The sequence below is a fragment of the Strongylocentrotus purpuratus genome, unplaced genomic scaffold (genome assembly GCF_000002235.5).
Source record: "Strongylocentrotus purpuratus isolate Spur 01 unplaced genomic scaffold, Spur_5.0 spur5_scaffold_6, whole genome shotgun sequence".
NCBI classification, from domain to species: domain Eukaryota; kingdom Metazoa; phylum Echinodermata; class Echinoidea; order Camarodonta; family Strongylocentrotidae; genus Strongylocentrotus; species Strongylocentrotus purpuratus.
Window position 1 is genome coordinate 59,257,734 of NW_022145612.1, and position 26,229 is coordinate 59,283,962.

Below are 26,229 nucleotides of genomic sequence, written 5' to 3' on the forward strand. Positions count from 1 at the left end.
GACAATTGCATGTAATGCGGCTGTTTATACACAAAGTCGCGAAGCAAACACAGACTCATGAATATATTGAATTAACGTGCAGAAACTGAAGCCCGTGATTTCTTCTTCAAGTTTCACGCCGAAGGCGTCTAATTCGGACTAACCTCGTACCCATCCCAAGTTTGGTCTACCAGTATTCTTAGTCGATATCGATTAGCGAATCAGGGAAGCTTCTGTTTTCGAAATGTTGTGATTTGTTTCGAGTAAGCAAACCATATTGCTGAAGCATCACTGGCACGTATATATATATATATATATGGATGGCACAAAGGTAAGGTTACATGCCTCGTTTCATATTCGGTGTTCTTGGTCTGCATGCTTTGTAAAAAATGTTAACAAATGATTAATTCTAAAGAAAATTCTAAAGCAATCCTAGAAAAAAAATCATGAAGTCAATTTAAAGAAAAAAAATGGATGTACCTAACCAGAAGTATATAACTTGCTATCTTATTCGTCATGTCTGCCAATTAGGAAGGCCGCATAGATATCGATGTCAAGATTGATCGTACAATCCTGCGACATTCGTGAACTTGAACTGATCATTAAGTCACCGGTTTGTATGTTTATCTTTAACATGTGCATAATGTATTAGATTACCTCTCACCCTGATTGAAGAAAGTAATGTAAAATATCAGTTAAATACACAAGTATACTGACAGAACAATGAGGGGTGATTGTTGTTGTTTTTGTTGTTGTTTTTTAAGTTCAAGTTGTTAAGTTGTTGGTGTTGTTGGTGGTATCGTTGAGAGCCCTTCCCTTAGGAAAAGAGGGCTAATCTACCAAGACATAGTATAGCAAGTAAGTAAGTAAGTAAGTTGTTAAGGGGGAAGACATTAACAGAATACGAAAGATATTGTGAATATAAATGGAGATATAGAGAGACAGATTAAGGAAACAATAAAAAATAAAAAAACTGATAAGTACATTAAGAAGGAAAATAATAAAATATGAGGAGTTGATCTGATAAAGACTCAATGCCGAATTTCCCCCGAAACTGGAATACCTCTTCAAGATCCGAAAAATAAAGTTAGATTGAATTTTACTATCTTTACATGTTGCAATGTAATTAATCTATCCATTCATCAGTCTATCCACCTAGATATATAACTGCTTATAATTGTAATGACCATTAACGATCAAAACGAAGAGATACGAATAGTTAATAATATGATTATACAAACCGATACTATGAGATATAACTTTTGTACATATACAGACTATTTGCAAGGAATTTTCATTTATGATTAATTATTTAGTTCAACAATTGAAACAAGCAATACAAAAGTAATACCTTGTTGATCTGATGATTAAAAACAACTTTTAAGATACACCAAAACACATAAACAGTATTTACAGAATGAATATTCGATATTAAAGTGTATTGTCCGAAATACAAACTACACGTACTTCCAAATAAAGGATGTCGACTTGCTCTTGCATGTTTAAAAAACATGTCAATTGATAAATTACATGTAGTCTTAATTCCATTAAGACATGAAATAAATCATAATTTAGAGACAATTATTGTATACTGGTATAATTTCACTGTAATAAACAGAAAATTAGAAAAAGGACGTAGCCTGTCAGTGTTTAATTCAAATAATCATATTCTTTTATATTCAGGCTATTGCAGTAATAAGTTTGCTCCAGTGTGTAATAAAGATTATCTGTACAAATTTAGGGCCACGATTGTTGTTTGAACAAAATTTAAATCATTAATGATAATAATAAGTTTGCAGTTTAGTGGTTCGCTTTCATCACATTCTGCTAATCCATACACGTTCTTAGTTCATCAATGAGTATTAAAAAGGGGCTATACGACCCAACATTGAATCCATCTGTTAACAAGTTGCTATCATATTGTACGAGGCTGTAGCTGAAGAGAGTCGGGTGTTATGAGCATCCATTCAATAAAACAATAACTGCCGTAACAAAATCAACGAATGATGTCAAACTCATAAGCTTTAAATATTTTTTATTTTACTTTTGGCTAGCTGTGCTTTGGGGTAAGATTGCTGGTACACGTAGGTTAATCCGATATCCCCCTCGTCTTCGCCCCCAATCCAAAATGTTGCTCTCCGCCCCTCGTATAGGTGTCAGATGAGAGCTTGTTCATGTTGCTTGGCCACCTGCTCTTTCTCTCAAACCTCATCATAACCTAGCATTTTCCATTGTGTCGTATAAAATAAACATCGATTTGTTACTGTCATGACTCGTGTATATACAGCGAATAGGAAAGAGTTAATGGACCCGGCCGAAAGATCCATCATGAAATTATTGACAAGTGTGTATCATTATCTTTTGCTCTCTTTCCCTCTCTCTATCTTTCTCTCTATCATTCTCTCGAATCACGGGTTCAAGGGGTCACCCCTATACGAATGAACAGTCTAGCCTCGTCCTTGGAACTTGACCTGCGTAAATCTCGATTTATATTCATTTTAGCAACTAATTAGTCCAGCCTTGCATCGAAGCTCGACCTACTTAAAATGGCGATTGGTTATAATTTTCACCAACTAATTACTGTTTATTTTTCGCAGCTGTATATTAAACCATTGATTTTATTGGAGAAATTCAGCTTCTACTAATTTAAATCGATTTTGACCCACACGTGCATGAACCCTATATTATTTCAGATGTTAACCGTTTCGAGAGTTTGTAATAACACTTGTGGTGAGGTATAAATAACCATATGAAATCGAACATGATAATAGTTTGTTTTAGGAACGTCCTCACATGTGTTGGTTTTGATAGAACCATTCTAGTAATGGAGCAAGAAATGGTTGAAGTTCGAAGAGAGAAAGGAGAATATGGCATTAATCCTCATTACCAGGTCCCTCGGAGAGGACCTAAAGCCGTCGGCCGTCTGGTTGCTTACTTACAAGCATTTATGCTTTCTTAGCAGTCAGGTAAAATAACCACCACCACCACCAGAATAGAGATAGAAGAGGAGAGAAATCTAGAGTGTATAGAGAGAGAAAGAGCTACCGTGAGAGATCGAAAGAGACAAGAGAGCCAAGAGAGAGAGAATCGAAATAGAGAAGGGAAACTGAAGAGTAAATGAGAGAAAGAGAGAGGGAGGGAGAGAGAGAGAGAGAGAGAGAGAGAGAGAGAGAGATAGGGGAGAGAGAGGGAGAGAGAGAGAGAGGGGGAGAGGGGGCAGTCATGCAATAGCACAAAACGTATCCTTTGTATTGTATTTTATATTAGAAGCATGCAAAAACATTCCTCCGTTTTTGGCAATTACACCTGTAAATGGACAAATTCAATAACATTAACCACATAATAGCCGGGTTTAACGACTGAGACTACGGATTCAACCACTCTCATCGCTGGAGACCCGAACACGTGCAACACATGTCCCCATGGTAACGCACCACGCCGAATTAATATCAACAGGCAGATGTTGGCTTGGGGTTCAACGTGAGATTGGTTACCCTTTTACACACGCCAACTTCGAACTCGATTCATGTCGATGCGATGATTATGTACATGTAGTGCGAGTGTAAGAATGCGAACCTTATTGCCCCTCACCCCTCTCCCATCCCTCGTGTAGGGTTTCAAGAAAGAAACGATCTATTTTACATTATTTCCCCATGACAAAAAAGTGATGCCTCTTGCCCATTTTCGGGATAATGACAAGTATAGCCTGCTTCCAGATAGAGGTGAAGTGACACTTTACTGTACTTCCCTGGTTTAAATGAAATGTGTTGTACGGAGTCTAGAGAGGGTGAATTTATCCCGCTTTGTACCTGTTTTTCAAAAGTTAGTTAAGTTAAATAAAAACAACAACGAACAAACAAACAAATAAAATAAACAATTCCGGTCAGCAATTTTTGCGATTTGCCGACATGGCTCTTATAAAGTCCCAAACATCCTGACAAGGATGGGGTCACCCAAACTTCCTCAATTTAATAATAATAATAATAATAATAGTGTAAATAATTTTGCAATATTTTTTTTTTTTTTTGCGATATTTTGTTATAACCCATTTCAATCCTCAGCTCTGTCTGATGGGGCCCGGTGCCCTCAAAGACATGATAGATTACAAGTCTTTCAATATTCAAATGATAGCAGTGAATTAATACGCCAAGGTTAAAAAAGTGGACTCTATATCATGCCGAAATAATGTTTTATCGATTTTAAAAACCACCAAGACCAGTGCCTTTAATGATCATTGGACCAACATCGCAAAAACATGATCTTCAAATGGTCTCATTGACCAACATCACGGAGTCATGATGGTCAAAATCAATACACCATGTCTCATGGTCTCCAGATACTGACGGTGTTCAATACGGGTCCTTTTGTTTGATCGCATGTTGGTGAAGCAAAGGAAAAGGGGAACATCAAAACATTTGGCATAAACCATGTAGACACAGTGTGTAGGACAAAACCAAACGACCATTAATCAATACTTGCTTCAATTCACTCAAGTTGACTGTATAAACATGACATGTACGTTCAACGCCCTATGTTGATGTCAAGCAAACATCACACCAGCTCATTAGGAAGTTTGTGGCGGGTGCGCACACGTCAGAAATTCGATCAACTTGATCTTGAATGTGGTAGTCTGCTGTCTTTGTCTTTTGGGGACACCCGTTGGGGCGGTTTTAAAGAACAGGTTGTAGTGGTTTACGAGATCGAAATCTGGAAATGATGTGTTTGGAGTGAGGAGAGTGAGACGGCGAACTATCGGGCTATCCATTACCATGGCAACATTGGACTTAGCAGACACAGGTCCGTAATAAACCCTGGACTGAATGAAAATCTGGCCCATGAAGTTGATTCACTTGTTGGTCAGACGACTCTCGCTCCAGTTGAAGGAGAAAGGATCATCCGGTAGGCTAATAGTTTTGACTCTCTTCAGCCAAAATGTTCCTTTTATTTCTTTCTATATATTGAAATAAATTCTTCTCTTCTACACAAGTCATGATCATTTCGTCTGATTTTTTCACCGTCTTTTTCTTTCCATTTTTTCTCAGTTAGCACATAATATATTGCGATCGTTGCACATCTAATACGGCGCGCCCTAATATCTAGACGCTTAACTTCTATCTGCTGTTAAAATTCTCCTAATCTACACATGCTCATTTCTTCTCTAATTGTCCACATCAAGTAGAGTCAAATGTTGACATTTTGCACTAATGCACGAGTAATATGAAAGTTAATGATTTGCTATGTACAGAACATGTTGGCATTCAGCACTAATCTTAAGTTCATCTTTGTTCTCTTACTTCTCATGATTAGCAAGTTGCCCACCCTTCTAGAAATGATTATTCTATACAAATTGAAAACAAGAAAAAAGAGACATAACAGAGAAAAGCTTTCAGTCGTGAATTTTTCTCATCAAGCCTATGATATCCTTTATTTTGTATCTCATATTGAATGCTTATTTTTTTTTAAATGTATTCATTTGTTTTAATTTAATGAATTATTTTACGACATTTTCATTCATTTACTTATTTATACATGTAGATATACATTTTTCTATTTACTATTTGTTTATGAATCTAATATTTAATTTGACTACTCCGAAAGATGAACAGAGCTGCAACGTATTGTCCTTTCCAACTTCTGAAAAATGGGAAAATACCCCCTCCCCCTTCCCAGAAAACAGGAATACACTGCAGTGGTTTTACGTTGCACCCTTATTTGAAACAAGAATAATTTGGGGTCGGTTCACCTACTGAGATATTTGTATTATTCTTTCATTTTTTCTTCATCTGCAATTTATTCAACTATTGTTAATTCGTCATCGCTTTCGCATGTGTTGAATGGTGAACTTTGTTTTTCCCATGCAGGGTGTGAACTTTTTATTAAGGAATACCACACCCCCCCCCTCCCCCCTCTTGATGAGGGTTGTTGTCGCGTGAGGACAATATACTATTTAACATACTTATCTCTAAACGAAATAACACTGGTAATTTTAAACAATCTCTAGTTAGGTTTATTAATAGGGTAAGTTAATTTCGGACTCAGATTCACACCTTCAGCATAGAAAACAGTATCTATTTTAAATGTTTTTGTCAGTCAATTAAACATATGTCTGTACTTATGACCGATATTTCAATAAAATTTGTCAAATCTACCGAAAAAACCCTCCCAAAATATCGTCATAAGGGGAAACTAGTACCCCCCGCTATCGTTACGCAAGGGAATAAATGAAATGTTGATTTGATTGCGTAGAGCGTGGACCCACTTCGTATAGTAGGTCCACGTGTAGAAGCAGGAGGTTACTTCTGATGACAGCAAATGTTGATGTACTAAATCCGAAGATGAGTACATTTGTACACAGAAGCACTTTGGGAAGGATTGATGTGTGTCAATAGGGGGGTCTGCCGGCAGTAAAATGGGAATGCGATCGTCTAGTCAATAGTCGAAATGTTTGCGCACTCTGTAAAGGCAAATAACCCGACATCGGGTGCTTTGTGAAGATCCTAAGATTTCATCCAGTATTGGTTTTTTACTGTTTGCCAAGTCTGTTGAGTATGAGTGCGCTTGTGTCATATTTTTGTTCCACAACTGCCCTGTTCACAACAACAGGCAGGTAAACATTTTCGTCGATGTTTTGTGCTCGAAACCCTAAAACTGTAATGCGTCAAGGAAAATATTCATTGCGTTTTTAATATTCTGTGAACAGTAAAACTTAAAACAAAATCTGGCCTTGTAGCAGGAACGCAAAGATATGTTTAAGGGATAGTTGAGTTCTCGTTTAAGACTGCAAATGCCTTCAAAGTGCATGGTATTGCTCTTATTCTTATTTATGACATTTCTAGTGCCCTTTTAGAAGCTTAAATTGCTATGAAGGTAATTTTATACCCCAAAATGTGTGAATTTAGATTGAATACGATCATACCACTTCAGCTCCACTTTCCAAAAAATAAGTAGCCTTTTAATTAATTAATTGATTAATAATAACAATTCACGTGCCGGCTGGTTCAACACGAAAAAGCCAACAAAAAGCCAATATTGGCATTGGGTGGAATAAAAAGCTGTTTCAAAATTACCGAATATTTGTAGGGGCACCACAAATATAAGAAATGGTTTTTATGGATATTTCAGCCGTCTCTGAACTGATTCGATAAAACAAAGATGATTTTGTCATTTGAATTGTATATTCTTTCAAATTTGACACTCAGTTTTTCATTATCTTACAACAAATTAGTTTGTGTATCGCCCTCTGCGACATAACTCAACTATCCCATAAATGTATATATATATATATATATATATATATATATATATATATATATATATATACCAGTCCTATCCGAAACCAAGCATGAGAAGTGTTCAAAACATGAGCAGAAATATTAAGTGACTTACTTTATTAATTTTATCGAATAGTACATGGTGTACATTACCTATGTACCAAAAGAGGTATACATATTTGTGTTTGCTAAGCGATATGTTGCTAGGCCTACATGTGACACACACAATATTTCATAAGAACCCCGGGCCGAGAAATATTGGGGTAGGCCTACTTCATGAGCACTTGACGTTTTGAAAATACATTCAATTAACCATTATTATACCTCCACAGGCATATTGGTATCACATCTAATTATTTCAATATGATTCTCGACTCTGACTAGTGGAATCAAGGAATAAGACAGTATTTACTGGATGTGGTTGCTCAGTAACTTGCAAACTCTTAAGTCCCTTTCTCGCTTTTTGTCTCGTTAATGTGTATGTATTTTCTGTTTCTCTTGGCAATACCACCATACCCATGGGGGGGGGGGGGGGAGTCTGCACATCTAGAACAAAATGCCCCTTTTAAATTTACCACTTTATTGGCTAACATTAAAATCTCAGAAAAGGGTTCGTTGTTTATTTCCTTGTTTGTTTTTTCTTCTTGGCTTTATTATTTTTTTTTTTACCAGTTGATAAACATAAAGTAAGTTAATGCCAACTTCTCTTAGTACTTCCACCGCTGAAATTGCGTCTTTTTCTTATCAGTCCGAAAATATGATGCCATTTGAAAAGGTTCTAGAACTCAATTCCCGCATTTAAGGGAACTCTCTCTCTCTCTCTCTCTCCCTCCCTCCCCTTCCTCTCTCTCTTCTCTGTATTTTCTTGCTTCCTCTCTCTCTCTCTCTCTCTCTCTCTTTCTCTCTCTCTCTCTATCTCTCTCTCTATCACTATTACTATCTCTCTCCTCTTTCACAACAACTTTTTCTTCGTCTTCATCAGATAAATCGATGTCGTCTGCCAAATATCCCTTGTCACTTGTTTTTAAAAACAGACGCCAAAATTGACTAGTCGTCAACATATTTCAAATATGAAGATGAAATACGTATAATTCTTTACCAGGTTATGCATACAATAGATCTTGGCAATTAATTCATTTGATTCATCTCTTGTTTTGGTGGAATGTTGATTACTTCGCTCAAATCTCAATTTGAAATGCAACATGAATGTAAAAGGGTCTATAAATTTAGCCTAGCCCGTAATCAATCCATAAATGAAGGTAACAATTGACGTATGTCATGTACCTGAGCAACAATACACCCCGTGTAAATGCTCGAAAACTACTTTGACAAAACAGCATATCTTCCGAAAACATAAATACATGTACCTAAATGTCACAAAAATAACTCTTTATTGGACATGAATGTATTAATATCTTGAGAAAAAAGAGGTAGCGTACCTAAATGTCACAAAAATAACTCTTTATTGGACGTGAATGTATTAATGTCTTGAGAAAAAAGAGGTAGCGGAGAAAAACACAATTTCCCTCTGTAGGCAATAAAAAGAAAGGTGAGTATTACCATGTCTAGCGTACATTGTCTAATGTAAAGGCAATTCTCATAGCGTTATAAACTTCCTCGAATGATGTATTTACCTTCCAAAGATTAATGTCTTTATGGCTTCGAAATCATCAGTTAATACGGTGTGAGCACAAGTTGTATTTTCGACAAGTGTCATCATTATGACGATAAGAAATCGGTCAACTAACACTAATTCATCGTACAAAAATGTTAAGACACTTTTGATATTAAGTTAACAATTAATCATCGAAATTGGCATTATTTCTTCTTTACTTTTGTTTTGTTGAGGTGGGTTTTTTAGGGCGACATGGGAAGAAATCAATATAACGAATGGGAAAGGGACATTTTTATTTTGAACCATGAGAGAGATGTGTTTTAACATTTATTTTGTTGTGCCCAATTTATATTAAAAATGAATGAATCAATCGATGCATCGTATAATAGACCATGTTTATAATATGAGCTAATATTGTTGGAGAACCTTTGCACCAGTTGGCCTGCAATTTCGATTGTATCCCCTTTCTTGTATTCTTCGTCATACGGATAATATCGATTGAGCTACGTTGTTCTCTCCCCACTTCGCTAAGCACGCCTGGTTTCCAATAGAAAATTGACGTATGGGCTCCACGCTTAAAAGGTTTTAGGTCATTGTTAGCCCACCACCACCCCCTACCCCCCCCCCCCCCCCCCTCTCCCTCTCCCTCTAATTTTTCTTTCATTCCTTACCGTAAATTTTCAAATTTACCTGCTTCATTACGCCGGCAAAGTTCCATAGCAACATAATATGACCATGTATGCATGTTCTCCACTGAAGAAAATAGAGATTGTATTTTTTGTCTAGTTATCTTAACGAAATCTGGTAAACCTAGGTATAATTTCCCAATTTGTATTGGTAAAATGCCTGGTAAATAATCTTTCAGGTAAAGCAATTATTCATCTGAAGGATAGATATTTATTTTCCTGCATTTTTTAATCTAGAAATGACACGTTCAAACGTAGTGAAATCATGTTTGATCATTCATTGAACTAACCGCTTTTATTTTTGTTTAAAGGCACACTGTCCTACTTGTAGCTACTTGCTCCCTCTATATAGAAAACTTCCCCAATCGGTGCCTGTTGGTCCCCCATGATCCTCTTCTTTCTTATGTTAAATGAGAGCTGAGTTAATGAGATAGCCACCTGTCACAGTGACCTCACTGGCTCGCTGTGTGGTATAATCCTTTCTGGTTGAAGTAGTAAAGTCTGCCTTTAAATAAATCAATTGTCAAAACAGTCAAATAAAGATTCACTTTTTTCCTTCTTTTCCACTTTTGAACAAAAGCCTAATGAGAGGGCTTAAACCTCTTTTTTCAGGAACGCGGGGAGGGGGTATGCTTGGCAATGTTCTACATAATATATGACACATTGAAATGTAAAGGCTACTGCAGGTATCTTTTTCTATGACTTTTCTATAACTTAAATGACATTTCATTTATTTATACGTATTTACCGATAATTTTTAGAATACAAAAAGACAACTTTAACAAATCGTTTGATCTTAGGTAGCTCATTAATGGGTGAAACGAATTCTTAAGAGGATGCCGCCCCCGTAAATATCTTTTTAAAGAAACCTTCAGATGATTATTAAAGTTCGATCAGCGAAATTATTTTTTTTTGGCCGATAGACAAGTTCCTTGGAAATAATGTCAGTGTCCTCGAAGCAACGAGGTGGTCGCATTATTCTAGAATTCACCTCATAGAAAGATAAAATAATGGGGCAGCGTGTGGGGCTTTCATGTTTTCAACGAGAGCCTAAACACAATGTGGGATGATTGAATACCAGTTTCGGGGATGCTTGGTGAGCAAAATCAATGGAACAATCGTAACTTGTGTTAGGAAGCCAGAATAGGGGGCTGACTGCAAGGATTCACGATCGATAAATTGTCCGCACTCCTTTTATGAATTACAAGTCCTAACCTATTCCACAAGCCAGATACTACCAGAAAACTACAACCGGTGACTCAGTACCTCTACACCGGGGCATAAATTGCCGCTTCGATCTCGTCATTTTCCCATGATTCTATAAGGTCAAAAACTGCTCTTTGGATTGATGAACTTGCCGGAACTCAGAGTAACGATAAGGCCGGTAACAATCAGTATATCATTGCACTGTCAACATTACGTGAAATGAGAGGATTTGTTTGCATGCTTCGCCATCACCAAGACAGCACCGCAGCTGACTCCATGCCTTCAATGCGTCCGCTGCAAAGGCATGGCGTTTTAACGAAATCTCAGCAAAACGGATTTTAATTCATTTTTAGTTGACATTGCTGTATGGTGAAACTGGCGTGCGAATGGACTTGGAATTATTTGACAGATCTGGTATTTTGGAGTAGCTTTTCATCAAGAAGTCCAAAGGTGATTACGAAAGCTTTGCTGGACGTCTGTCATGTCTACTTTTAATACTTTAAGCTGTTTGTTCGACAACGCCACTGGTGTCATGTTTCTCTACAAAGAATTTTGAGAACAAATCGCAATGAATGGACGAACATAACGTGATAATCTTGTGATTCTTACGTGAAAGAGAAACAAAGAGAATGAATTTGATAAGTTTGGCATTAATTAACTACAAAAACATTCACATTAAAAAAAAAAAAACATTTATGAGGTTGACGATATACATGATATCGGAAGGTGTTCTGCGTTTCAACAGCGCTATCGTACTCAGCTCTGTGATATCTCGTTTCTCCCTTCTCGAAAAAGAATTAAGAGAAAAATATCGCTATGGACAGATGAACAGAAACTGATTGACTTGTGGCTCTTATGTAAAAAGCGATACCTGATGAATCAATTTGATAAATTTGACATCAGTTACACCAACAACAACAACATAATAAACGGTGTGCTTTATCTCTTGACCACTTCGGGGTTGACGATATCAGAAATGATCTGCGTTTCCACTGTGGAGTCCCAACCATGTCAATATCTCCTTGGTCTGGTTTGATTGTAGAACCTTTCTTCAAGGTGTTTTCCAACGATCTTGTTGTCTGAGGACGAAGTGTCACCAACATGTCAGCCGACGTTCACACCAACAGACTGGCCAAACTAAAAACTCTTGCCAAGGTATGAAAAAAAGTAGAATCAAGGTCTTGTAACTCCTTGGTTTAAGTGTTATATGAGGAGGGGGAATAATGTAAGATCCCCGGTAGAAATGATGATGAGACGCAAAAAGTTTAGCATGCGAGAGAGAGAGAGAGAGAGAGAGAGAGAGAGAGAGGGTGATATATTAGAAGAAAATAAAAACAGAAGAAACGTGAGATAAGGCAAAATTAGAGATGGGGATAAGAACAGTGGATTAGCGATGAGAGAAAGAGAAAAGAAAACAAGGTTAGAATGATATGAAATTACAAACAAACAAAACATAGTTGTAGCTGCTTTCAAAGTTGTTCAAACGAGTCCTTCTTACATACAGGTTATTGTAATAACTTTGTTGAACTCAAGATACTATTTCATGCTACTGTGGACAATAAGTTGCCTAAATGCTACCGAAATGTCACGATTTGATGCATTTTCTCAGGATGTTTGGGTTACAAACTCCGTGTGGGTCTTTACGCTGCGGCTATATCTCAATTCTCAATGTGCTACGGGCATGTTTCGTTTCATGTTAGTACTTGGAATCAAATTCATTCTGACATTTTGACTTCCAAAATTCCTTGTAGGGCTGCTGTAATTTGATTTCCAAATTATGACTGGTAGAACATTAGATTGAGTAACTGCCGTCCCGGGCAATATGGGGGATGGGGGGGGGGGGAAGCACATACATGTTGAATTTGTCTTGTCTCATAAGTGTAGCAAGTTTATTTAATCAGTTTATAATGATTCCAATGAATGTATTTATGGGTCTGGATGAAATAGGGTCAACATGATTAGAGTTTAGACCGAAGGAACATCCATCCACTTTACATCGTTTGTCATGCAGTGGTTTCATTCTTTGTCAATTCAGTATGGCACTCTTTTTCTCTCTCATCAGCTTGGACCGAAGTTTTAGTTATTCTCTCATTATCAGGAAGGATTCATGCGTTTGAATGAAATGGGGAAACTAGGACCAAAGGAAAATCAAACGTACTAAAGTTTCTTTCATTTACCATGCATTGAATTAATTTTTGATAATTTGCATTTTTTTTTCTCTCTCTCTCCCTACCTCTATCATCAGCTTGCCGGACCAGCGACGAGAAATTACGATGGCGGTCACAAGATGTCTTCGCAAAAACGAAAGGTGAAAGGAACTTTTTGCTGTAAAATATTCCACTTGTGTACGTTAGCGGGGGAGGGGGCAGGGGACTCAGGTTAACCCTATTTAGCCCGGGGGGGGGGCTTGAGAAGCCCCCCCCTCGACATTTTTCGCGATAATATTTTAACGCAAGAAAATCTTGCACTGAAATTTTGTGACTTTTTTCTTTCGAGTCTTGCGCATCTTTTGAAAGAAATTTTTCGAAATCGGACCTACCATTACGAAGTCACGTGTCCTTTTGTCTTTGCATGTCAGCCCGAAAATCGCTCATTTTTGTGATTTGTGTACAAAACATATGTAAATCTCATTTTTCAAATAAAGAGATAAAACATTGGTTATTTGGTCTTGTTTATAGTTTAGGTGTTTATTTTTGGGTCAAAATAGTTGAATTATAGTTGGAAATGAAATAAAACAACAAAAACAATAAAATACATAACTTAAAAAAAACAAAGAAATACATAAGAAATTATCAAAACAATAGATAACATAAGGAATAACCCTGGTTTTTCAATTTTTTGTGTTGTATTATTATTCCAAATGGTCTAACAAATATATGTAGTGAGAAAGAATGCTTAAATATGAATAATGTCTGATTTATGGGCAAAAATGTGAATTTTATGACCTTATTTGCATAAATTACCATAAATATGCAAATGAGTGAATTTTTCAAAAAATTGAAATTACCATAGTATTCTATACACTTCACTTGACATGTATGCAAATTTTCGCGGCGATCGGGCGTTTCACGGCCGAGATCATAGGGGGGGCCTGAGAAGCCCCCCCTGGGCTATGCAGTTTCAAAATAGCCCGGGCTAAATAGGGTTAAGGGTCGATGTCGTCATCAGTCCATTTTTGAATGTCTGCAGAATATTACCGAACTCGTATCACCAACGAGACTACCAAGCAAACTCAAAACGACAAATATTGTTATCAACCATTTGGCCGGATAATTGAATTGTTTGTTTTGCCTTGTGTCGGTCTATTATCTCGAGGTATAGTACCCCAATATGAATCAGAAACTTTTCACTTTATTCATCACATTTCTATTATAATTCCAAAAACTAATTTCGAAAAATAAATTCAAGGGTAGTTCCAATACGTACCCTGGTGTAATTATATGTTCACTTGATATAAAGCACGGATTACGTAGAATAAAATGGTAATGCTCGCACATTTCAATAGGTGAAGCACAAGGCATTGGAAATTAATTAATTAATTATGATCGTGTTACATTTGGCATGAAAATAAAGTCTGAAGTTTAAAATTACCCACACAAACAAACACGCACACATAAGACAGAACGCGAAAGCTCACACAATTTTCACTTTCAATACCAGTGTTAATTTACCTCTGTCCCTAACTTCCCTCCCCCTACCATCACAAAGGGAGTATGAGAGGGATGGGAGTTTGAAGAGTGTGCCTGTGTGCACGTATGTGTGTCACAGACAAAGGTCACTGACGTATTACGGTCTGCTAAATGAGATCAAGTGCATGTAGGGGGGAAGTTTTGTGGTCATTGGCGACCTATATCACCCGGCATCCTTACCTCCCGGTGCGTCTTCGCGAACTCTTATCCCATTCCATACTCTTGAGGGACACTTGTCACTATACTGAGGTGATAACAGTGATAACGAATTGATTTATTCCAACTATCAAATATCGGTTTGATAAATCAGCTGGTTGCTGGGGGCTGTGTGGTAGATTTGAATACTCGACGTTCGCTAGGTCAGTGTGCTTAGGGTGTCGTGTTTTGCATTGATTCTATAGAAGTCGATAGAATTTTAAAAGAAGATCGAGTTTAGGTAAAAATGAAAAGTAAAACTTGAGCTTTGCAACTCTTAAAACAATTCTTTGTGGAAGAATGTCAAAGAAGAAATGTATAAGTCTTACCATCACGTTCGAAAAACTCATGATGAGAAATAGCTGAAGGTTGGACCAAAATTTATTGCGACATGTGTGTTTAGTCACACATACACATGTCTGTGTACAGTGCTTTTGACTTTTAGCAAGAATAGGTCAATTTCTATTTTTTTTAAATAGCAATTTTTATGAAATAGTATCACCTTTCCAAATTGCTTCCAGTATATTTTAAAATGCGATTGAACTCGGTTGTATCTTAAAATTGATGCGGCAAAAAGGTGCCTTTAGTAAAAAATAGTGGTTTTAGACATTCCTTTTTCATGATTAAAAAAGATGATAAAAATGGCTTTGTCACTTTGAATTTTGAAAGATAATATAATCTAAGATTTAGATAGAGCTACGATGATCATTGGTGGGAAGATTATCAATAAAGAACAAATAAAACAAACACACAAACAAAGAAACCAGACTAAAGTTCACAATAATGAGATGACAGGTTTAGCAGTGTCGTGTTTTTACATACTCTAAACGATCGTACCATGGTCCTTACACATGTGTGCTCGGTTTATGATCATACCGTCCGACTGTTGCTTGAAAATGTTCACTTTGGGGTATTATGAATACAATGCCCCGTCATGCAATTGAATGAAATATAGCTATTTTTATGAGCAAATCGTATCGAATTTTAACACTTCTTAATCTTAACTTTGAGCGTTAGAAGACACATATCCCTTCCACTAGTTTAAGTAGACACGGCTCACAATACATCTTTTGAAGAAGAAACCAAACAAACAAACGAACAAAAATAAATGAATGCGCAATTCCCGAAGGTGATTTAGTAGTGTAACCTCGTCTTGCATGCAGTCAGGGGCGTACGCAGGATTTTTTCAAGGGGGGGGGGGGGGGGGGTTTAAAATATTTTGCTCCCGAAAATTTGAAAATCGCGCCGGCCGAAAAGTCGCTCAGGGGGGGGGGGGGGGGGGGGGGGGGGGGGGGGGGGGTAAGCGGACACTTTTTTTTTTTTTTTTTTGGAGGTCTAAAAAAAATCGCAACGACTCAGCCGGCCGAAAAGTCGCTCAGTGGGGGGGGGGGGAGGGGGGGGGAGGGGGGGGGGGAGGGGGGGGGGGAGGGGGGGGGGGGGGGGGGGGGGGGGGGGGGGAGGGGGGGGGGGGGGGGTAAGCGGACACTTTTTTTTTTTTTTTGGTCTCAAAATTTCAAAATTTGACATTTTTTTTCGTGGGGGGGGGGGGGTAAGGTCACCTTATTTTGGTTAGCCGCGGGTATAATTTTTATTTTTTATTTTTTTATTTTTTATAATTAAAAAAAAAAAAAAAAAAAGCCAAAGGGGGGGGGGGGGGGTTTAGGTTTTTTTTAGGGGGGTTACATACATAAAAAATACCAAAGGGGGGGGGGTTTGAACCCCCAAACCCCCCCCCCCCCTGCGTACGCCCCTGCATGCAGTTGACCGAAACTGCATGACAATAATTAACCTGCTGATAGGAGTTTAGGGACATCGTTAGGGTGAAAAATACAGTTCAACCGGCATTTTCCAAGTTTCTCCACTTTGACTTAAATATAGCAGTAAAAAATACAATTTTCAAGTCATTTAAAATAAATTAGGCGCGTCCATCATAAACATTTTTATGTGTAATTTAAAACCTAATGTAACACAAAATAGACTACTCATTTTGTTCGGTTTCGCCTAATCAACTTTTATTTCATTAATCAAGCTATAATGCTAAATCGTCCTTCAATGTTATAATGAAAGGCAGGCTATCCTTCTGATTTAATGTTACTTGCGGTTTTCGATTTAGATCATTTTTTTATAGCAAAGGCCAGATGTATAAAACATGGATTACCTAGCGAATTCTCACTGACATTATGTCCAGTGGTTTAGGTTGTTTGTTGTTGACGTGTACTCGATCGATGAGATTCACTGAGCTGTCGAAGTCAAATTCCTATCTCATCGATTTTTTATAACATCAGTGGTGTTGGAACTAGCTAGCTGCTTGTTGGACTCGATTTTCACTCCAAATGAACAACATACATCACTCTAGATTCTAGAAAGGAATGAGAATCAGAAATCATAACTGTGGACTTACGATGGCGTTAATTGAACATATTAGAGATACATGGTTGATTAGGACAAGGGATAGAAGAATGAGCGAGGGAAAACTAAGGAGCATCTCTGCGTTTAATTTCGATTTATCTTCATACGCTGATCGCTATAGATGTTTATCTTATCTTAATCTGGAATTGCCCGTAAGTGCATTTGAACTATACTTTTCATCATATATTCATCAGAATCTTACAGGTTGTCGATGTATACGTGGCATATAATTATAATCTCGAAAGGTAATATTTCATTAACAGATTTCATATCAAATTTCATTTCAAATTGATTAAAAACGTTTATCTACCCATTTTTTTTACAGCGTGACAAAGCTCAAGAACAGTTGCGAACTAGAATGCGACAACGGATAAACGGTAAGTTTTCCCAAGTTTTTGTTAATGTCTTTAGTAAGAATAAATATTATCAGTATGATAAAACATAATGAAGCTACCATTTCCAATGCCTATAATTAGACAATCAGGGATCTGATTTGACCTTTTCTTGTCATCATGATTGTGTCATCGACAAGTTTTGAAACAACACCGAGGTGAAATTAACCCTGACCAAATTGTTTCAATATATTGAAAACAATTTATTTATTTATTTATTTTTTATTTATTTCGGTTTAAAAAGACATATAAATATACATGATTCAAAGGTCCAAGGACCAAAACTGTTCATGTTTACAAATTATACAATACGGTTATAAATAAAGTAAATATACAATAGTGAGCCAAACGAAAGGTATGACAAGTACAATACGAAATAAAGATGACAAAAATAATTCAATTCCATCAATACAATACCAAAATAAACTAAGAGAAAGTAGGGTCAGGATCATCAAATTACTAAACTGATATATGGTAATGGTAGCAGATAAACAGACAAAAATAATGTTGAGCAACCAAACAATCAAAGAAAAAAGGGGGAAAAATATTTTGAAGATAGGCAACGATAAAAGCCTTAAAACCTGAATTAACATAATTACGTTTGAGTTGATAAGATAACCACACAGAAATATATAAATTACAAATTGGAATCGACTTTAAAAATTAGTTATACAATGCCATTATTAAAATATAACGTACACCAAATTGTGAATGTGTCAATTAAAAGACAATATTGTGAAAATAATTCAGTGCAGATAAAACCGATGCACATGAAGTGTTTTCTTGTACCAACCACAAACAGAGCCTCAATTTTATTCAAAAATGAAGGAATATTTATTTGCTTTGGAGGAAATATAAGATGTCCCCCCTAAAATTACGAACAGTTTCAACTATTTGTTTCGATGATCTAATCATTCTTATATATACATAGGGTTTTATTTCTACCATATATCTCATTTCACGAATCTCCTTTATTTCTGAATTACTCTGCATTCCTACAGGGAATGGTAACTCATCTACCCTGATCCACAGCAAGCGAAGCAGTTCAATCCTGGAAGGAAGTGGGGATACCAGTCTTTCACCCAGGATGAAGCATTCATCCTCCATGGAAGTTACCCCTAGGGATCTTCAAGGAAATAATTTCTGGTAGGTTTGCTAATTACGTTCTCACTCATCATAATGATTAACAAAACACGCCAATGAAAAAGAGTGTAAGGTATGGTTTTATGGCACATGCTCCAGCGACAATATATAGCTCCGTGGTTATTAGCTCTACACCCACCGAATTCTTATCTCCAACAATAAACTACACACTATACCTAACCTAAAACACAACCCTAAACTTAGCATAAAACACAATTTTCAACCCTACTCACATATCCTTGACGAAAATAAACATGATAAAGCCCAGATCAAATGTTGGTGTGTCAGATCACCGTACAGTATGACACCTACATCATGTTTTAAATCGGTAAATGCATTGATTTTTTAGTTTTTGTTAAAGTTTTACCCTTGGTAGCAAATTTAAAACCAGAGTAAATGTGTTGCCATATCTTCGGGCGTAAAGCTGAGACATTTAGTCCAGACCCTAATGGAAGAGTGTGTCTTTTCATGCCTTTAGCAATTCATAATAAAAAGAGCATGACCGATTTTCTTTTTGAAAAGTTTGATTGAAATCAATGGTACATGTACCTATCTCAAAGAAGATGAAAATACAACTATACATCAATGGAAAGCTGATTGGACGTAGGATAAAACACATACACATAAAACGTATGCTTCATTCGTTATTGAACAATAAGCAGATAAAGACTTCATTTACAGCCCCCTCGAATTAGGGGTAATCAGATGCCAAATAAACCGCTATCATGATGACGTCACCCTAGGTAGAGCAGTCAGGTCGATTGTACGTACGTCGCAACCGCCCTGCCATGCAAATAACAATTGTGCGCGAGTAATAGTTTGAGAAATTTTGCGAAAGTTTATGAAAGTTTTGAATCGTTTTGAATTTTACAACTATATCCTAAATCTGAAAATTAAAGGGGGTGAATTTGATAATATATGTAGTAGGGTTTTCAAAAGTCCGTTAATCGGTATACGTATAGTAACAGTATACTATATAGATCTATAATATCGCTCGACCTGAGAACACATGTACCATAATACCATGTCTTTGCAGTACTACAGTACCCAGGTACAAGATGGTGTGTGTCCCGACAGGATGTGTACGTATCCGGACAAAACGGCGATTTGATTTTGAAGAAGTTTACAAGTTAAATTTCACAAATCATTTAAGCATTATATTTGACAATAATTATAAAGCTTATTTCAAATTGATTTAGCTAATTACTAATACAGATTCAATGAAATAATAGAGCTGTTCGATAATTATTTGTAATTCGTATGTAATTCGAATATAAGACTATAAAACAAAACAACTAAGTGATACACATACCATGTTGCCAGCCCTTAAACACACGTGAAGAAGCAACCTCTATCATTATCCTGACGTCATCGAGTCATCTTCTGTTTTTCGTGAGATATTATTTCCGGGTTTTGATGCTCTTGAGTTCAAGCTTTCATTTAAGAAAATCACTATACACAAATTTCCAATCATTAGTTATCAGTTTGTGACGTCATTGCTTCACTATTATCAATTGCTTTATAGACTTTAATCCCATTTCTTTCCCTTTTTATCCCCCAAACCTTGATTTCCCCATGCCTTTGCCCAGGTTATATGATTTGTATCATATTGCGTGCATGACATCTCACAAAATATGTTACTAACTTGAAGATTTGATATTATTTTCTGAATATTGTATATTCGTAGTTATTGATTTTGATATAAATAGTTTTATCGAAATTCACATTTTGTATGATTTAACTGAACAAAATTACTCTATATTCATATATGCACACAAAACCTTGGATGCTGGTGTGAGGAAATAAGATTGTTTTGGAAAAATTGGAAATATATTATCAATATAAATAGTGGATAGTGAGGCAATGACGTCACAGACTCATGAGTGAGTTGCCAATTTGTCTTGTGATTTCAAAGTTTTTTGTGTCATTAAAAATTCATAACTAATTCTTATTAGTTATCCGATTTTGCTCAATTTTTTTTGGACTGGTTTGTCTGATTTCCTGCTTCTATTGAAAATAAGTTTTTTTGGAGTGGACTTGACCTTTAAGTCTACTTCAATAAATCAAAGTCAAACTAAGGTCTAGTTTAGTCCCAAATTGTCTCTGTTCAGCATAATTCAAATCCTCGGATCGGTGAATAATAGTAATCAGTAGATCAATCGGTCACATGTCCGTGGCTTAATAAGAAAATGTTCAATCATACATTCACGCCAAGCATAATTATTGAGAACAACCCCTGCATGAAACAAACCTATTCCGTCACCAGTAACTAATAAATAAAACGTGCATGAAATTTTCTACACAGAGCATAGTCCAGAATCTGCACGGTCCTCTATAATTTCCCTACACTTGATTCAAGCCGTCAAAGATGGCGTTATCAACAAACTGATAATTATGCTCTCCAGCCCAGCCTCGCCGGGCGTCCTAATTTAATGATCACGCCATCATCGGCTGGGAGCAAGTAAGTAGGGAGAGGCTAGCGTTGGTGTGGTGGAGATCAAAATTAAATAGGCCAGATTCTGGACTACACAGAGCACTAAATTGCAGAGGAGCTCGAACCTTCAAATATCAAAACCAACTTAATTATCAAGTATAAATCCCTTTCGATATATGAATCTTTAGGCAAGATAGTAGCCTTGCCCATCGCTTATTATCATTACGAACCTTACAATATTATATTGCGTAATGTGAAAATAATTTCTATTCATACGGGTATTGAAATGCCCTCGAGTTGCTTTATCTAAAGTCTTTGCGAACCTGTTTTTGTTAATATCATGTTGTATGTGTAAACGTACTCTGTATTCCAGGCGTACCCAGCAGGACAGATACAACACCTTGACGGGGATGCAATCAACAGAAAATAGCAAACAAGCCAAGATCAGCACTAACCAGACGGTACCACTGCAGGAACTTGTAGACAGGGTCTGGCATCGCAAGGAGCAACATTTTGGTCATGAATCAAAAGTCTCCCCGATGACCATCAGGTAATGATGACGATGGTGGTGGTGGTGGTGGTGGTGGTGGTGGTGGTAGCGGTGGTGATGGCGGTGGCGGTGGTGGCGGTGGGGGTAGAAATAACTTGAGATAAGCGCGGTAATGAGTGATCACGCTTCTGCGTCTATGTGAGGCTCTTTACTAATACCGTCCAAGTCACTCACACTCCGCGAACTCATGAAAGGTCGAGTTTAACAGATAACTTGGGAGTTCGTGGAGTGACCTTTGACGGTCCGAAAGAGTCTCACAGTGACGCAGGGGCGTGATGACTTCACACTATGCTTTTAATACTCAAGGTGGTAATAGTGGTGGTGATTGTGATGGTGATGGTGATGGTGATGGTGATGGTGGTGGTGACGGTGATGATGGTAATTGTAATGATGGTAATGATTACTGGGGATTGTGGTGGTGATGGTGGTGATGGTGATGGTTTTGATGTTGGTGATGATGGTTGTGGTGTGGTAAAGATGGTAGAGGTTGTGATAATGATGACGAGTGAACCTTTCTAAAACACATACATTCAAAGAAATAGATAAATGAAAGAGAAAGAAGTATATACAATGAAAGCAGTGGCATGTAACATTATCTGTGTTTTATTATTTTATTAACATAGGGCCTACAAACCACCTGTCGCCCCCTACGCAATGCAACAAAGTTCGCACGTAAAGTGAGTATATGTTATTTCCTCTTTTTTTTGTTATTCCGTTGATATGCTCCCAAAGATACACTTTCATTCGATTACCAGTTATTTTCATTCCATTTCATTTATACTTGAATATTCAATTATTTGAGAAGCGAAATATGTACAATTAGGTATTTGAATATTGATCTAAGAATAAAATATTTTGTATTTGCAAGCGCAGATATTGATAGGATTGCCACAGCTATTTATACACACTTCTCTACTTGGATTTTACAATAATGCCGTCTTATCTAAATGTTCTTTTATTGTTCCCCAATTCGAGTATTTCTCAATATCATAGCTATTAAGGACATTCTTGTTGTGCATGATTCATTGTGTTATGAATATAATTTGATTATTTATAACTGATTTTTGTTATAAAAGGAAAATCGTGAAAATGAAGCCTATACAACGAAGTGACAGAGATGACAAAGGTCCGTTTGTACTTGTTCTGCAACGTAACGGAGGGGACGAAACTCAAAGTCAACCTAGAGGACGAAGGCGGGATCGTCTAAAGACCACAGATGATTTCGGTACCTCTGAGACCAGGGTCAAGCTGAACCCAGTGGTCACGAGTCAGATCTTACCACCAGTCAGCGGCAACAAGTCACCTTCTGAGCTCAAAACGTGGCGCCCTGCATTGGATACCGTGCACCAGCCAAATGTTCTTCCCGAGGCCGAAGACCGTTCAGTGACCAATTACCGACTGCAATTGCAACATGCCAATAAGCTGGCTGAAGCTCGTTTCGAGTTCCAACACCAGGTGCCGTCAAATAAAACGGTAGAAGAAATGACCATGCAAACATTACATCCCTTGCCACCTATCCAGTCTGTTTACCCAGCGAATGGTTCAGAAGGACCCACCGAAGATTGTGTAGAAGCTGTAACAAAGACTGACCCTCAACAACGAACACCCAACGAGCAGACTCTCGATCGGACATCGTCTAAAAGTGAAATACTGAACTTGAAGAAATCGCAAAAAGAGGCAAAACGACAAAAACAGGTTGAATCTGAGGAGTTCACATTGTTGAGGACACGCAAAAGATTCACAAATAAGACAAAACAATTCAAGAGTGAACTGGAGAGAGCACGGCAACTCTCGGCCATAGAAGAAGATCTGTCATCGCTTAGCAGTGCACGATTGCGGAGCTCTTCGGGAAGACAACCTAGCTTCTCTTCATCAAGTGCAAATTCTTTGAATAGAATCCACGAGGGAAGCGTTCCAAACTCGACTGTAATTCATGAAGATGCGAGTGAAAGCAATAGCGATAACAGTGGCTATGGAAGACCCGAAGGTTTAGTTCGAAGTTTATCAATACCAAATCAAAACGCAATACCGCTAGCTCCTCCGACATCGCCGTCTGTCGATCATGAAAGCCAATGGGACAATAGCGTGATCATGAACGTCGATATTATGACGAGTAACTTAGAAGCCTCCGTCTTCGATGAATTTAGTAATTCATCCGGTAGCATGGGCGATCACAAACAATTAGAAATAACCTCAGCGCCCGGGTTGTCCACTAATGGTGACGATGTTATAGTTCCTCCTCATGAAACACAGGGCGAAGACGCCATGATATGGGTAGAGGGTGACCTGCCATTCCAAGGGAGCACTGTTGAACACCAGGACACAATGTCAGAACACACAAGATAACGAACCACTCCCTCAGGAGATGAAGATGGTGAAATTATTCTACCAAATATATGTTTTATTAGTATACTATGGACTTTCGATATGGACATACATTTTTCTAACTCAACGTTTCTTATCATTTACGTAAGGAGATGTCGAATATATCTCATTACAATGAAACTGGATTTCATCTTATTTTTCGTCAAATAATTGTAAGAAAACTAAATATTACATTGCATTGTTATGTGGATATTCAGTTTTGCCACGGGGGTGGCTCGAGACCCAACTTCGAAAGTGTGAAATAATTGAATGCAGCCAGCAATCATATGCAGACAATGAGATGGCCCTACTTGTAAATGTGTATGTTTGTTATATCGTAATTACTAAATGTTGATAATAAACCAATGTAGTACTGTGTCTATTTCGATCGCTTTCAAAGATTTGAAAAACCTTAACTAAAATGTTGATACTCTGACCTGCAACGTCAGCCACCAACTTCCCTTTGTCAAAATTGTGCCTTGCGACCATGATGTGGGTTAGATGTCAAATATTACCAAACAAACGATCGAATGGAAGGTTGCACAACTGCATTTGGATGACATTTGAGAGTATAAAAAAAATGCTGAGAATAATCAGCCATTCATTGCTACCGTACTTACCATAACACATTCGCCAACTCACCCCCCCCCCCACACACACACACACTTAGCTTAGCAGTCACCATGTCCTTAAGGACGTTGGCTCCACAAAAATATTCAAACCATTTTCTATCTTGATCAATTCTGTTTGCCTTCTGGTAGGTGCCGTCTACTAGGATGTCACCTTCCATCTCTTCCTTGGTCCTTGGTGATCCTTGCCTATTTGTTCCCAGCTTAAATCCTAAATTTTCCTAATGTATTATTTTGTAGAGAAGATGTTTATTACTAAGAATCAAAACTCTCCAAATTAATCGGCGGACCCCCCCCCCCTCCCAAGTTTATTTCATATTTTTAAATTAATGGGCTACTCATTTCTGATGTTTCTACTTCTCAAGTATGGTCCCCCATAGAATGTAAATCATCGTGCCTTATATCACAGTGCCTGTAAATGGTTCAACGTAATATTTTATATTTTCGAATAGGTTTCTTGGTGTCTTAATTTGTACCAACTATATCTTTTGAAGAGTTCGATATTTTTTTCCAGTTAACATGTCTGAGTACAAAAGTTACTTTTCAAAATCGACTTCATTTAACTCTGATTGATTTTATGTTGTACTTACATAATTATGCTACATGTTAGAGCAGAGAACTAGTCTTTGACTTCAGCCGCATTGGCCATAATTCATCGTTTCAAACATCCATGTTTCTTTATATGCGGATTTGATCCCTCCAAAGAAACATTAAATCCAGAAGAAAATGCGTTATAAAAACATGTTTACTCTCGATAGCTTGGATGGGAAGGAAAAGCGCCATTATTCAATCCTAATATTATAGTGACGAGGGATAGGTATGTGCATGTGTTTAACTTATCTCCATTATTATGTGTTGTTTAATCTTTAAAGAGGAGGTTGAGTTCTGGGAAGAGATGCAAAATAATTTGTGAGCGTTATCATTGTACTATGCATGTGTGGAAGAACATCAGATACAAAATGTTCACTAAAAAGCATGGCACTTAATTCAAATGCCTTAATATTGTAAATATGGCATGTAACATCATAAAAATCGGGACGGATTTTTATACCAAATGCTCGACATCTGTCCGTGTACAGTTCTTCAAACTTTACCAAGACAGGGCCAAATTTCTTATCATTTTGATAATTCCTGAACCTTGCAGTTCACACCAATTAATACTAAGATGCTAGATGATCTCACATAAATATTAAAAAAAAGATACTAGATGATCAACCTTTTCTGATCGATTCCAAAACGTTTCTTTCACAATGCATTCGCATAAACAGAACTCAACTTTATCTTTAAATAATAATGATGAATTATGGATGACTCGTTAAATGCTCAATTTGTTAATCACATTGAGTCTCACACAGAATGAGAGTATCATCGTAATAAATGACATTGCTACACTATCAAGTATTGTTTTTGTTTGTGGGAGGGGGAGCGTACCCACACGTACATACACACGCATGCACACCACTACAGTTACAACGCGCACACACACACACACACACACACGCATACATATGGTATGGTATATTTTATTTATTTACGGTTAAAAACAAATACAATAATTGTGCCCGCATTCAGCAAAAGCCGTTTTTCAGATAAAAATTTAAACATACATACCATTATTTGAAACCGGTCATAGCAAAGAAGAGAACTCTCTCAAGGATATTGGTATT

At 37.2% G+C, this 26,229-nt stretch overlaps 1 protein-coding gene across 3 annotated transcripts; it reads left to right on the top strand.

Annotated features, from left to right (window-relative positions):
• On the top strand, positions 1-25,960 carry LOC752531. 3 transcript variants are annotated; one of them, XM_011678323.2, is made up of 7 exons: positions 1-310; positions 13,003-13,065; positions 17,376-17,427; positions 18,444-18,588; positions 21,393-21,569; positions 22,193-22,246; positions 22,646-25,960. In XM_011678323.2, the coding sequence occupies exons 1-7, from the start codon at positions 296-298 to the stop codon at positions 23,913-23,915; spliced, it is 1,776 nt and encodes a 591-aa protein (XP_011676625.2). In that variant the 5' UTR covers positions 1-295; the 3' UTR covers positions 23,916-25,960. The 3 variants fall into 3 exon arrangements, with proteins under 3 accessions (XP_011676625.2, XP_011676630.2, XP_001179447.3); XM_011678328.2 differs by lacking the exon at positions 1-310 and adding an exon at positions 4,222-4,878; XM_001179447.4 differs by lacking the exon at positions 1-310 and adding an exon at positions 10,631-11,912.
• Positions 25,961-26,229: the final 269 nt, after the last annotated feature.

Bases quoted from the DNA above. Each gene is read 5' to 3' on its own strand.
- LOC752531 (XM_001179447.4), top strand. From the start codon at position 11,859: ATGTCAGCCGACGTTCACACCAACAGACTGGCCAAACTAAAAACTCTT. The intron at 18,589-21,392 runs GTAGGTTTGCTA...TCTGTATTCCAG, and splicing joins CTTCAAGGAAATAATTTCTG to GCGTACCCAGCAGGACAGAT. The intron at 22,247-22,645 runs GTGAGTATATGT...TTGTTATAAAAG, and splicing joins CAACAAAGTTCGCACGTAAA to GAAAATCGTGAAAATGAAGC.